This window comes from Perissodus microlepis, chromosome 13 (assembly GCF_051167445.1).
Source record: "Perissodus microlepis isolate ML-2025 ecotype Zambia chromosome 13, ASM5116744v1, whole genome shotgun sequence".
NCBI lineage: Eukaryota > Metazoa > Chordata > Actinopteri > Cichliformes > Cichlidae > Perissodus > Perissodus microlepis.
Window position 1 is genome coordinate 31,702,192 of NC_140473.1, and position 15,246 is coordinate 31,717,437.

Sequence of the window (15,246 nt, forward strand, 5' to 3'; positions counted from 1 at the left end):
CCACAGAAGAAGTCACCCTCTCCCCACATGTGCACAAACTGGCAGCACAATATTGCAGCACCAAAATCATCACCACCAGTGTCAGTGATGAGTCGGACGTGAAGCGGGCTGAGACCAAAGAGGACGGACAGAAAGGAGAGGACAGGTGGAGGACACTTAAATAGAGTAAAGAGAAGAAAAGGGAGGAAGAGGCAACGAAGGGAAAAAGACAAAAACAACAAATGAAAAGTAATTTCTCATCAAGAAATATCTGTGGGTTGAGTACTCAAAGCATCAGCCTGTAAACTGAACGCTGCTGCCTGTAACACATCCACAGCTCTGTGTTAGAAAACTACAAATATGGATGATCAGCCCTCAGCAGGACTGATAGTAACTGTGTTAGTCATAACCCAGGTGGTGTTGTGGCTTTTGATGTTTTTGATACTGAAAGTGTAAAAAACTGGTGGCAGGGTTGAGGGGTGCACGTGGGTGCAGAAGAGGAAGATGAGGATGTCAGGAGGAAGAATTAGAGATAAAGTCAACGTAGAAAGAGGGAAGGAGGAGGAGGACGTGGAGAGGGAGGAGGAGGTGGTGTTCATACCCAGCGTCGTGGCCCTTGGTCTGTGTTTGTCCCGCGATGGCGTCCATGATGGAGTCCTGTGAATACATACTGATGGGCGTGTTGTACTGGGCGTGGATGATGGTGGCCTTACCGCCGGGGCCTTTTACTTCAATGGGCTTGCTGGTGGAGAGGGCGGTGTCCTTCAGCACGCTGGGATTGAAGCCGGCACTGTCGGGTGGGGAAGAGGAGGGGGAAAGGTGGAGATAAAGGAGGCAATGGAGGGACGGAGGTGAGGCGCGTGGGTGAAGGTGATGGGTTTGTCATGCTCACAGCAGACGGACTAGTGAGGCTAAAGTTTTCAGGCTAAAGCTGAATGTTTCCAACAGAATCTCCATTTAAGGTGGAAACCCCACCCACAGCATCACGACAGACTACAGAAAACTCTGAGTGGCGTCCCACAGGGATCCGTTCTCCGCCCACTTAACAGACTCAAAAATAATGCTGACTTTGATTCATTTGATTACATGTATAAAATATATGTTGTAAAACTGATTCCATTAAATATAAATTAGATTTGTGTGATTGAGGTTCACAGGATTAACTGTTAATACCAAGCAGAACAAAAGAACCTTTGATTTAATATATTTCATTTGCATTTTATTTAAAAGTCTGCTTCACATTCATGAGGGTGAAGAATCTTTTGTTTTTAGTGCATTATGCTCTAAATAATAACAACAAATATCAGGAATATATCTGTTTTTTATGTATATGTTTCTTTAAGGCTGAAAGAAATTATTACAGTTAAACCATTTTATAATAATAATAATAAATTCTCCACATGACTGTAAAGTACAACTATAATGAGTTTATTAAATCACCTCTCATGAATCAAGAAAACACAAATATTGTCTATAAATCTGTCAATAACAAAAATATCAGATCAATAGTTTTTGGGGAAAACAAAAAAGTGAATATTTTATAGCCAAATTTGTGAAGGTACAACTTTCAATAATATCAAACCAAAAATTCAAACCAAGTTTTTCAATCTGCATGTTCAGACATGCAGATTATGATGATTATGATGATGTTGATTATTATTATTATCATTATTATTGTTATTATTATTATTATTATTATTATTATTATTATTATTATTATTATTAATAATAATAATAATAATAATAATGATAATAATAATAATAATAATAATAATAATAATAATAATAATGATAATAATAATAATAATGATAATAGTAATGAGTAAATGACTCTAATTTTGTATCTTAAGCAGAAAACTATAATTTTTTTCTGTGTTTTTGTAAAAGAGAACATTTAAAATCCACAGATAACAAACATAATTATATCGTTAATCTAACTGTGATAACAGAGCTCGTGCATACAGGTGGATTAACCAGCTGTCACATGAACTCTGGTGACCATCTAATAAATTTGTTCCACACTGCAGATGCTGAACCATTAGATGAATCTACCTCAAAGCTTGTTGGTGCAAAACGCTGATAAAAATACAACATTTAACCCTTTTTTCTGCAAATGTTGGACACACTGGACACAAGCTGAAACCTCTCCTATAAAATTAGGTCATTTTTTTGTGGGTAATAAATACAACATGAGCGATGTCCTTTACAGCTGCAGAGAAAAAGGAAAAGTCTTATTTCCACTTCAACAAAACCCAAACTGGTTTCTGCACATTGGTTAGAAACGACTGACGATGCTTTAAATTTCATGCTTGAAACATTCGCATGCGTCCACCGCAAAACGTCACAGCAGCTCATTTTAGCAGTGCGTCAAACCACGACCTTTAATCCCAGCACACGAACGTATCAGAGCAGGAACACAGCTGACATTTAGTCCACTTCACTGCTGCACAAAAACAACCTGAAGGCTGAAGCTTCTCACGCTCTAGCAGGCTTTTATTCTGAAAACTTTCCTGTAGAGTTGCCTCAGAAAAACACCAAATAATGAAAAAACCACAGAAAGCAAAATGCATCATGTAGCCAGCTGTTCCGCAATTTCAGTTTGCATGGATAATTTTGAAATAGAGAGTCTGTAAAGCTGCAGGACCGCACTCGCCATCGCCCCACGCCATGCCTTTAGACAAACACACATCCAAGATGCATTCAGCTGCAGAGGATACTAACGGTGGAGCGGCGGGGGGGAAAACCTTGCTTGACCAACAGCAGGGACAGAAGAGAGGACGAACACGTGGAAGGACAAAGGAGGGAAGACAGAGGAGAATATGATGTTAGAAAACATATTCAGCATCATTCACTGTCCATCAGAGGTCAGAGGTCACATCCTCTGTTGGCTGCTGTGACGTCCGCTCTGCGAGTGAAGAGGAAGATTTAATCACAGCCTGTTCACAGATCCCACAGATCCCACAGATCCCAGCTTCAGTGGATGGAGCCTGAGGCAGACTTTGTTGGGGTCACGTGTCTTCTGGACATTTTTTAAAGTTGTTTAACTCTTTGTTTTGCTCTTCTCTTATTCTGTCTTGTCATCACAGATACATAATTATGCATAATGTTATTTATCTGTTTACCTTTTCTTAATTTACGATTCTAATTCTTTGGATTAGGATGTATTTTTCTTCTTATTGCTCCCCTTCTCATCATTATTAACAGCAGTGGTGATATTATTATTGTTGTTATCAGTAATATTAGTAGAAATAATAACCAGGGGTGTGCATACTTAAGTGTAAACCTATTTATGGAAGTGCAGGAACGTATCTGTGATGTCAACGTTAACTTTGAGATGAGCTACTGTACATGATTAATATAATATGTGCGGAAAAAACACATAAATGCTAATAATCTTTGTGAGTTTCATCTAAGAAGAGTCAGCGACATATGTGCATATGGTATGATAATTACAGCAGGATCATTATTATTATAAGTGTGTGTGTGTGTGTGTCCAGAGGGTCCCCTGACCTTTAAAAGCAGCCAAACAAACTAACAGGTGTTTGGGCTCTTCGGTGACGGAGTAACTGAATCACATTATTAATGGCGTGTGTGTGTGTGTGTCACTGTATACGTGTTCGTGACTGTAAACACACACCTCCACTGCAGCTGCAGCTGATGCAGAAGTGTTTGGATCGGTCGGCTCATTGCACCTTTTTCTGTAAAGTAACGTGTGACGTGACGTTCTTCTGCTCCCAGCTTAGAAACAGAGTCACTGACATCGCAGCACAACACAAACTCCACATAAGGACAAAGGCTAACGCTGAGGTGGCCTAACTCATGATTTACATAGAGACAACATTACACAGCAATCTAAGGTTAGCCAGCTAGCTGTAACGTAGTTGCACAGCACGTATCTGAGCTCCATCGCGTCCAGGTCAGCTGTACATATTTGCAAATGCACATTGTTGCAGTGGCCTGCAGTTTGCATGGGAGACGCAGCTTGTCTGCAAACACTTGCCAAGTACAATCTGAGAGTTGGACCTCCTTCGGGGTATGAAAACATCAAGTCCGCATTGAGAACATAAGTTTTAGAGTAAGTGTGGTGTGTGTATGGGTGGAGCTGCAGTTTAACATGTTTTTTTAGGACACATGACAGCATCACTGATTTGGTTTCACTTTTATGACACTGAAGGTTCAGATGCACTCATGTTTCTCCTCTTTGGAGTCAAAGGTCGAGAGCGTTCTCGTTTACTGAGATTACTGCAAGGTTAACATGAACCTATAGTATAAAAAGTCCTCTTGAAGGGGGCGGAGCTAAAACAGCTTGACCTATAGGCTGAGCAGAAGCCCAGTATCAGATAAAGAAGGATTATTTCAAACTGTGAATCATGCAGAGCTGCTGAACGAGAATCCAGGACTATAAATGTAGAAATGAGCAGAATGGGTCCACGTGAATTATTTTGTATGAACCGAGACACCGGAGACAGCAGTTACTGGTACCTCACCAAACAGGAAACGTATTTTTCTTCCTCTTTGAACCATCTTTGAATCTGTTTCTGCTTCTTGACCTCTCATCAAACATGTCGAAGGGCTTCTAACGCCTCCACCTACCCCGCAGGCCGACCCGCCTGCATCGCGGCCATCTCCCTAAGAGTTTCCTCTGAGTACAGGCCGATGGGGGAGTTATACTGCCTCCTCTGAGCGGGGCTGACCGCCGCCGCACGCCCCCCGGGAGAGTCTGCCTCTGCAGGCCCGGAGGAGGTACTGCGGCCGTTTACCTGCACCGATGGAGGCGTCAGGAAGGGGAGGAGACAGGAAGGAGAGGGAGCAGAGCACACGCTTAAAAGACGATATATTTTTTTAATCAAGGTGCTGTTATTCTAACCATGGGATCCTTTCAGTATAAAAGCCTGAAAGCATAAAGTGACTGAGAAAATCATCAACAAGAAAAAAGAAATAATTATTGTGAAAATAAATAAACTGACCAAATACATTCCTTTCATTTTAAGTTAATCTGTTGGATCAATTATCATCACTGATGGAAATCTCTTAACTTAAACAGGAAATGAAATTCATCATGACTGCTCCTGTTTCTGTTTTCCTGCATTTTTGTTTTTGCACAAAACATTTTTGAGGTGCTGAGTTTGGCCTTTCTTGCATTTTTTCCTGCAGCAACCAGGGGGCAGCAGCCTTATACGTTTCTCCAAAATACCTTTAACTGGTGTGTGTGTGTGTGTGTGTGTGTGTGTGTGTGTGTGTGTGGGGGGGGGGGGGGGGGGGGGGGGGGGGGGGTTGTTGTTTCACTGTAGACAAAAATAACCAGTGCTGCACAAATACAGGACAAAGATTAAAAATATAAATAGTAAGTACAGAATAAAATGATCCAATGCATAAATTAATGAATAAGTTACTTCAGTATGAGGAAACCTGTATGCGTGCATTACAGTGTTGTTACTTCTCTGTAATGATTGTACGCTGCCAGATATGCCGACAAAACAAAGGTGAAGTAAATTCATCCTGTTGAAGAATAAAATAATGATTTTGATGCATTATGGGTTCATTTACCTGCTGGTGAGGGATGATGGGAATCGTGGCGTCCATTCTCGGTGCTGCCATCGGAATCGGACGCTTCGACCTGCACGGAGAAAAGAAAGAGAGGCATTGACGCTCGCATCGTGAAATGAAAGGAGGGCAGCTTATCTAAGAGAGAGAAGATGAAAATGAAACGTGAATGTTTTAATTCTCGTGCGTTCCTCTGAATATTTGTGCCTCGTAGAAACGACCGTAAAGTCTGGTTTTCATCAATCATCTGCATTCTGACAGATTAACAGTGTAGTCTGTCAGAGCGGCAGCGTGACAGCGTCCATACAGATCTGCATTTATTCATCCAGCAGGTTTAATAATCAAAAACAAACTGAAACCACCGTGTGATGAAACGTCTAAGCAGGACTTTTACAAATCACTTTACTTGTGGCTATTATAGAAAAAAACATCAGCAGCAGGAAAAGCTTCAATTTCTCCAGAGAAAATAATAAAAGGAGGTCAGATGTTAAAGCAGACTGACGACAGAAAACAGGAAAATTTAAGTCGGATAAAATTGCAGCAAATGGAAGAAAAGGTGAAAGCAAGGGCACAAAACCAAAAAAAGTTGGCTCCAAATGCTCGCCTCAAGAAATAAAAGACAAGGTCTGAGAGCTGCGATGAGAATGAACACAGAGAGAACGTCTGCTCTGAAGAGTAATGAAGCTTCCTGCTGCAGGCCACAGGGCCAACCACAGCCTCACTGTTTCCTGCCTGACCCGACGGCAGGTGAAATTTCTTTTACTCCACTCAGCACTGTCGCCTGTTCAGCAGCTCTCAGTTCATATTCAAGATTCAGAGATTTCACCTGACAGTGGATCACTATAGGAACACCTGGAGGTGAAAAAAAGTCATCGGGGTGGGGAACTCCAGGCCTCGAAGGCTGGTGTGAGACCTCCTCAACCTGTCTTGAAGTTCTCCAGAGGCCTGGTAATGAACTAGTCATGTGATTCGGGTGTGCTGACCCAGGGTGAGATCTAAAACCTGCAGGACACCGGCCCTCGAGACCTGGAGTTCCCCACCCCTGTCCTACATGTTGGCAGCTTTAGCTGCTAGCTGCCTGCTAGGCTTTGCCTTAGCTAACAGGAGTCCTTGAACTGGACCTCTGCACCATGTCTGTGCTGTTGGAGTGGGACGTAGCTGAGCAACGCATCTGTCTTCTAAACAGAAGATACCATAACCAGGCTCAGGGAGGGGCGGGGCCATCTGAAAGCAGCAGGGGGCGACTCCTGTGGTCGAGAAAAGAAGCAAAATGATGTTTTCGGTCCCATTAGAATAAAAGAGAATCAAACAGGATGTTATGATGACGATAAGGTTGTGGTTATCTTCAGTGTATGCTCTTCTGAGGTTTTTATCTCACCCTCTGTCTCTTCACAGGTTCGTTACGGTCGTTTTGTTCTGGTGGGAAAAGGAAAATGACCCCGATATGAAAACTTGACTGAAGTCAGTTTATTGTGAGCGGTCCGCCTCATCAGTCGATACAGCTCGAGGGTGAGCGGGGGTTAACAATGATTTCCTGGCCTGTTTCCACCGCTTCATCACAAGCTTGACTTCACACCAGCAAAACATTTAAAACAATAATATCATCCTGAGCTGAGCGTCTTATTTTCATCACCCCGAGGCTCTGTGGTTATGAGAGACCGCAGGGAGCGCTTTGTGGGCCAACATTCATTTCCCCTCTCAGCTGTCAGACGTCTTCATGCCACAAAGAGACGTAAACGTAATGGCTGAAAGGAGGAAATGATCCGAGCGCAAAGGATGCAGCAGACTGAGGGAAATCCCAAAATCCACAACCTTCATTCCAGGCAGTGGCCGTGCGCTTCAATCCAACATCACACACAGGACAACAGGATCAAAACATCTAACCCGGAAAACCCGAAGAACTAAAAGAACGAAAAGAAACTTCACAAACTACATTTCAGACAGAGGATGAGCTGAGGCGGTGCACGGAGGCTTAATATCACACAAAGAAGGATTATTTTGAACTGTGAATCATGCAAAGCTGTTGCAGGAGATTGTGAGAACAAAATATGGAGGTGCAGATGAGCAGAACCTGTCCACTTTAAACCCAACAGGACTTTTTATTTATGATATCTGACCAGTTTTTCTGCAGAGCGAATAACGAATGCAAAAAACACAGAATCATAAAAACCGTCAGACACCTTCAGATCTTCTGACGCCCCAAACGAGTTATTACCAATCAATGTGACCTCAGAGACTGGCAGGTGTAACTGTCACCTGTGTGGGGCCTAAAAGGTTTACGTTTTCACATCAACATCTGAGCTCCAGACAGCAGGAGGACAAACAGGAAGCTGTTACAGACAGGAAGTGTGAGCAGGGAGGAGTCGGTTCTTACTTGGACATGGTGAGTGCCAGGTTGTAGTTTGCCATCTTGATTTTGTTCTGGGCCTCCAGGTGAGTCATCCCCTCGGTGCTGACGCCATCGATGGCGACGATGACATCACCCTGCATCAGGTTGCCCTGCGCCGCCTTGCTGCCTGGAGAGATCTGTCCAAACACAGAGACGACCACGTGTGAGTCACCTTTCACAGGTCAGCGCGCACTCGTTCATCCTGAAATGGTTTTCCACGAAACAATCCATGAAATGGGAAAAGATTTAATCAGCTTTAAAACGTCTGCACAACCTAATCTGGACACGTTACAGAAACAGTGCGTCAGCAGGGTGAGGCCTCAACTTTCACGGTTCAGTTTCTCAGAGAAAAACACGAGAGGAGCTTTTCACAGAGCTGGAAGACGTTTCGATTTTAGACAGAAAAACAGACGTTCCTGCTCTCATGAGGTAGCTGTGAGGTTTTAAAGAGAGAAGCAAATCACTCCTCATCACCAGGATTTGGCATTTTGAACCATCCACATGAAGCCCCACAGTGATGTCATCAGTTCTTTATGTAAGAGCACTTTGGCATCTGCTTGGAACCACACTGTGGGACAGCCACCATTGAGGACACCAAGTCGCATTTTTGTATTTTTGTGTTGAAATTTCATCCCTGAGAAGTTTCAGGTTGCTCTACACACCAACAGAAAGTGCCCTCCTGTTGTTAACACTGCATCAGCATGACTTTATTTGGTGGGGGCGGTTTAGGCTTGACTTTAAATTCAGTCTGGGAACAGAAGAAGAAGCTAACAGTGACACTGTTCCTGAACACTTTGGGGTTCTGGATCTTTAATACATTTCAATTCAAGTCAATTTTATTTTTATCTCCAAATCACAGCAGCAGTTACCTCGAGGTGCTTTAGATTGTAAGTTAGCAATAATACTGAGAAACCCCAAACCTCAGTCCCAAGGCTCTGCAGCTTAGCTGGTCAAAGCACCTGTTTCGTAAACAGGAGATCCTGGGTTCAAATCTCAGCAGTGCCTTTTAGTACAACTTTGTTACTTCCCCCTTTAATCAGGCCTAAGATCCATTGGACTTCATGTGACCCTAACAATTGACATCATGCGGGAGGCTGTATGTGGTCCTCCTGGTGACTGCAGGGATGCACGCATTCAGAGGAAGGTTGCTACAAAACAACAGCCTTTTACCATTTTTTGATAGATGTGTACGATAAGCTAGCATTCTGAGCGTGTTTATAAAATGCTGACTGCAAGTCGAGACCAAGTGTAAAATCATAATTTATTAGAAAGTGAGACTTTGGATTCCTGCTGAAAGGAAACGCTACAAAAACACAGCTGCTGTGTGAGACGACAAACAGGCACCGCTGGGATTTGAACCCAGGATCTCCTGTTTACTAGACAGGTGCTTTAACCAGCTGAGCCACAGCGCCTCCTGCATGCCAGCATTTCCTGTATCTCACACTGTGATATGTGGAAGCTGTCCAATCGGGCCTCTTGTCTGTGCTCCATGCCTGGTTGAAGAGGAGCTCACGATGGTGCCCTGATCATGTGATGTCTCACATCATCAACAGTGGCTCAACGATTTTCAGGAGCGCCTCCAAGGGGGACGGCCCCCTCTGGGGACGGCCCCCTCTGGGGGGTTTTCACCTGTTTTAGAAGTGAAGAGTTTCTAAATGTGAACATCTCACGGACAGAAGAAGTCCAGCTGCAGTTGGTTCAGGCTCTCCAGACCAGCATGGATGACCTCTGGCTGCTGTTGCTGTCCATGGTGCTGAAATGATGCTACTGATATTATTAATTATTTCTATATGATATTATTTGAGTAAGAGAGAGAATATGAGATGGTCCCAAAATGGTCCGTCACCCAGGGCGTCTCACCGAGACGCTACGCCTGTTTGTCAAACATCAGGGTGGAGCGGATCAGGGGCATTTTGCAACCTTGCAGCTATACCCACATGGCAGGATTTATGTTCCAGCTGCCCTTTAAACCTCTTACTGGTGATGAGGTGAGAGCCTCCAGTAGTTACTGAGCACAGGGACTGAGCTCGCTGTGGTATCACCGGAGTTTATTAATCAAATACAGAGCAGGAGGATGGAAAAATCAATCGAGGAATATGAAGTGTGAGAGTTGGCTGGAGGATCCTCCATCAGCTTGTTGGATGTGACCCAGCACCCTGCTTCATCCTGCAGCTCTGATCCAATCTTTGTCCAAAAGGATGGCGTGGTTGGTGCACAAATACATGGTTACCATCATTATCTTCTCTCCATGCAGTGTACCATTACTGAGAGCACATCTACCCTCAGACGGGCCTCGCTGCTTTGTCTCTGAGCAGTGCAGGGCTGGGACGGCAGAGTCCTGGGAAGATGACAACCTCGACATCGTTACGGCTCGCTCTGTCCTCCCGAACCTCAGAAGCCTGCAGAAGCTCAGACTAGTCTAATCTCAGTGTTTTCACACACACACCATCTTAACTGATTCAAGGGAGTAACCTTGTTTAAAAAGACCAGCGGCCCAATCAGGGGACCATCGGAGTTCTTTAAAAACAGATAATCGGGGTTCTGGCTGAGGCGCTGTGGCTTAGCTGGTCAAAGCATCTGCCTTGTAAATAGGAGATCCTGGGTTCAAATCCCAGCTGTGTTTTCATATTAATGAAATTAAAGTTTAACTTATCTGACTTCACTGAACCTGCTGATTTAATCGGTTCAGACAATCAAGGCGGGACAGAGAAATGGAAGATGGGTCAATAAACACAAGCAGCAGGACGACTGTCAGCTGTTTAGTCCTCGGTGATTCAGGAATACGATGCCAAACTTGGCTGGTTTGCTGCTCTGAGTCAAAGGAAAACCACAGATTGAGTTAAGTGGCATGAAGCACATGGATGCACAGCTGTGATTTGAATCCAGGATCTCCTGTTTACAAGACAAGCACATTAACCTGTTAAGCTACAGCGCCTCATACTCTGAGAAACTAAAGCTAACATATTTGCTGCTTCTTTAACCAGGTTAAACAATGTTATTATAACTAGGTGATCATATGGTTCAACATCCATCACAGGTCATCAATGGCTGTTCAGTTTTCTCACCAAAGCTGGAATCATTCATTTATACTTAGATGCTCTTCATTATCAGACTTTAATAAAAGAGGCTGATGGAAGGGCTGCTCTCAACATGAGGTGAGATTTAATCTGGGGGAGAGAACCAGTGTTTCTTACATGTGGGGGTAGAAAGTTCCACAGCCTGGGAGCAGAGCTTTCGGGTGGTCTGTGCTGGTAGGAGGGGTTCTGGTAATAATGGGGCCAGCAGAGTTTTGAACCAGTTGAAGCTGATGGAGGGATTTTTGGGGGAGACCATGCAAGAGAGAATTACAACAGTCAAGGCGGGAGGTAACGAGACTGTGGACAAGAATGGACGCAGACTGGGTGGAAAGAGAAGGACGTAACCTGTTAATGTTGCGTAGATGGAAACAGGCAGAACAGCTGAGATTACTGATGGGAGAGTTAAAGGACTGTGATGACATCAAGGCTCTGAGGTGAGGGGAAAACTGTGGAGTTAGTGAGAAATGGTTTGCCTTCACTAGGTTGGATTTAGTGCCAATAAAAAGGATTTCAGTTTTATTCTCATTGAGCTTAAGAAAATTAGAGATGAACATCCATGAACCTGGAGGAGGTTAAGGATGTAGTGATGGAGGAGGATGCTGGGATAGGAGATGATGTGCTCTACAGAGACCTGAGGGAAGCAGCTGTAAGAGGGAACTGAAGGAAATGTTCAGCGAAAGCAGGAAGGAGGAGGTGCTGTAGGTCAGCAGGTCAGAGCACCTGTTTACATACAGGTGCTCTGACCTGCTGGGTTCAAGTCCCAGCAGTGCCTAAAGGAGCTTTTTCTACATATTTCACTGCGACATCACCCTGATGGTCTGGCTGTAGGAGCTGTCGGCCTCTCTCATCCAAACGTTTGTTTGCTGCTTTCAGCTTTTCTCGTCACGGCCGAGCTGCAACAATGTGAGGCCTGTCCAGGCTGCAGAGTGGCCTAGTTTCACTGGGAGCTGACCTACATACACACACACACGCACGGACACACACAGATACACGTTAGGGGTGTCCGAAGTGAGATGACGTCAGAGGAGGCGGGTCTCCTTCTCTTTATGGTCGCTCGTCTCCTCTCTGGACAAGAAAGAGTTAGAACTGAGGCTGGACTTTCTCTGACAGCAGCGACAGTAACAGTAGATGAGCTGAGAAAGCAGAGATAAGACGTGTGTGTGTGTCCGTGGGTATGTGTGTGTGTCCTTCAGAGGCTAAAAACAGCCCGCTGCCTGTCAGCAGCTGCTCGCCGCCTCGCTGCAGAGATAAACTGCAGCTGATTATTTCTCACATCGATTCATAAAGTTAACTTTTATTTGTTTGCGTCAGATTTTTTTTGCATGCCTGTGTAACAGTTTGTCCCACAGCTGTGGGCTGAGTGGATCTGTGACGGCCACTCCTTCCCGTCGTCCTCACAGTGGTTTTGCTGAAGTCATCCTTCAGTCTGAATGTTTGTTGCTTCTTTCTGTCTCTTTTTGATCGTCTTCCATCCTCAAATAACCATTTGTGTCACCTTTGTGTGTCCTTACGTGTGTGTGTTTGTGTGTAGTGATTTAATTCTATGCCTTCTAGTTTTTAAATTCTTACTGTTTTTTACTTGTATTGCTTTTATTTATTTATCTTTTTAGTTTCAAATAGCTGTACGCTTTATAAATGAAGTTATTATTATTGTTATTTATTATTTGTATCCTTTAATTTGCACTTTCTCTGATTCTTTTGGCCTCACAGTTGATTTCATTTTCTTTGTTTTTCTGTTTTACATCATCTTTGTGTCTTTTTGTGCGTATGGTTGTTTTCCATTTCTGTGTTGGTGCTTTTTGTTGCTTGCTGCACTCTGTTTGCATCCCTTTTCAGACATTTTGCATCCCCCGGGCTTCAATTTGCACGAGTGATTATTGTACATCTCTTTTAGCATTTCATATTTTGCATCCTTAAATAATCATTTCATCTTTTGAGTTCATTTTGTGTGTCCTCTTCTGTCAGTGCACATCCTTTTGTAGCAGCTTTTCATCTGTATGAAGTTTGTTTTTGGTCCTTTTCCCTCCATTTTTATGCATTTTGCAGGCATATTTTGATCTTTTTCAGTGGTTGTATATCTGGTATGTGCACTTTGTTTCTTTTTGCTAACTCTGCGCCTCCTCACAGTTGTTTTGAATCTGTTTTGGGTCCAGTATGACTGAAGAAGGCCACAGTTGTTTTGACCCTCCTGCTTAGTCTAAAGAAACGCACCTCTGTGCAGTCTGACTAAAGCTGCTTGGTCTATTTGTGTCGATCTCACAGCTGAAACTTGTATTCAACTTCCCGCTGACCTACTAAACCGAGCCCAGTCTTGGTTCTCACGTCTTATTTGGGGTTTCCTGAAGCCATTTGGGATCCCCTGACCATCAGCAGCATGTGCAGCTGTGGCAGGAAGCAGCGGGGTCAGCGGGGAGCTCGCCGAGTGCTGAGTCAGCTCCGTGTGTTTGTTACAGCGGGCATCGAATTACCGCCGGCTCGGCTTTCGCCCCGACTGTAAAACTCGAGCGAGCTTTGAGCTGTGAGAGGAGCAGCAGGAACGCTCAGAGCCCCGTGAAGCTTTGTAAGAAAATCACTAATTAAACACAGACATGAAGTAAAAGCACAGGAATCTCTGCTGCGTGGGAACAAAGGTCATTTATGTCTGAAAAAACAGCCACAGAGAAAGACTGATGTGTCCTTCAGCAACTGCAGACTTTCTGGTATTTACTTTTTCATCTTTTATTTCTTTAGCTGAGAACAGAAATGCCTCAAAACAAGAAGGAATTCTTTGCTTTCACACAAACACACCTCTAGCTGCTCAGAGAGACATTTAAAGATGTGTTTCTAACTCATCTTCCCAACATTTGGGACAATCCCACAAACGGACTCGGAGTCGATGACGTAAACAGGAGATCTCTAGTTCTGCCTTTCAAACAAACTCACATGTGTGAAAAATATATCACAACAAAAAAGTTTTTTTAATAGATTTTGTAGCTATAGATGAATAAGACATTCTTTTGTGTTTGTATGAAAGCAAAGAGACAAATATTCTTGTTTATGAACCTTTCCTCAGTTTGGTCTGTGTTGATCTTATACTCTGAGTAACCAAATCCACAGATAAGACTCTTTAACTTTCTTATTGACGAGTGTGGTTCTGCTACGTATACTAAAACATCATCTGTGTACACTGAGATTTCGTATTCTTCATATTTGATCTGAACTCCTTTGATGTGGTTGTGCTGATGATTCTGTGCTAATAGTAAAGACAGAAAGACCCTCGAGGTGGTGACACTGTTTTCAAGTCAAAGAAGCAAAGCAGAAATCTTGACGGCATTTTAAAATCAACTCTAAATCAACCTCACAGCCAGGAGGACTCAGCTGTAAGAAGCTGCAGGGCCCTCAGGAGGCGTGCAGCTTAGCTGGTTAAAGCGTCTGTCTCGTAAACAGATCCATGCTTTACAACAGACCTGGTAAACAGGTTAAATGAGCTTTTATCTCTGCGCTGCACAAATGAAACCCATCATGTTCTAGATTCTGGATGATGTAGACAGCGTTGGCCTGACACTGAAAAAAGCTCCTGCAGTGTGCCCGTGAATATCCTGCTGTTACTAGACTGTCATCTGGACAGGATGACAGTAGAAATATTGGCTAAAATCTGCAGAACATTTGGGCTTCTTAAACGCCATCTGTCACCTATTGCATACATAAGTCCTTCACTCCAAATAACCTAAATCAGAGATGCTGTTTGCAAAATACTAAAAAACCGTTCCAGGATAAAAACAGTGGAAATGACCTGGAGATGTTGGCTGTAAAACAAAACTGCAAACTTTTAGAGGGTGTGCAAACGGCGCAGAGACGTTTCCATGGATTAAAGCGGGACGCACAGATGACTTACTCTGGTTTAAAGAGACACAGAAGAAGACAACGAAATGGAATCCTGCTCCGTGTGAACACTTCCTCACTGCTGCTGGTCCTTTAGAGGCCACCAGCTGCCACTGTTTCAGCCTCGAATCGTCCCAAACTCCCAGACACGACTTCAGAACAATCGCCGCTGCCGGCCCGAAGGATCCGAGTGTAAGAAGAGACTGAAGTCATTTGGCTCTAAATATATTCAAACAAGGCTCCAACAGAGCGCAGAGGAACTCTGAGATGGAGAAGATTCATTACAAATCCTTCTAACTTAAAGCAGCAAAGCTTAAAGTGAAGCTCCTGCAGCTCCTGCAGCTTCTCAACCAATCAGAGATGAAACATGCAGACTGTCCGGCACTGTGATGTCAC

General features: G+C 43.7%; 1 protein-coding gene and 2 non-coding genes across 6 annotated transcripts in view; 1 reads left to right on the forward strand and 2 right to left on the reverse strand.

Annotated features, from left to right (window-relative positions):
- Window positions 1–15,246, reverse strand: part of LOC146375413 (LIM domain-binding protein 3-like) — a 36,167-nt gene that overhangs the window by 12,169 nt on the left and 8,752 nt on the right. For 3 of the 4 annotated variants that reach the window (XM_084948494.1, XM_084948492.1, XM_084948493.1), the window contains exons 3-5: window positions 7,898–8,049; window positions 5,527–5,596; window positions 4,573–4,739 (exon numbers count right to left, since the gene is read on the reverse strand). In XM_084948494.1, the coding sequence (XP_084804620.1) occupies window positions 4,573–4,739; window positions 5,527–5,596; window positions 7,898–8,049 (389 nt within the window). Of the gene's footprint in view, window positions 1–580; window positions 770–4,572; window positions 4,740–5,526; window positions 5,597–7,897; window positions 8,050–15,246 lie in introns of all 4 variants that reach the window. The other variant, XM_084948495.1, reaches the window with a different exon arrangement.
- On the reverse strand, window positions 9,251–9,324 carry trnat-agu (transfer RNA threonine (anticodon AGU)). The gene has a single exon. It is a non-coding gene; the product is annotated as a tRNA-Thr (tRNA).
- trnat-ugu (transfer RNA threonine (anticodon UGU)) lies at window positions 10,462–10,535 on the forward strand. The gene has a single exon. It is a non-coding gene; the product is annotated as a tRNA-Thr (tRNA).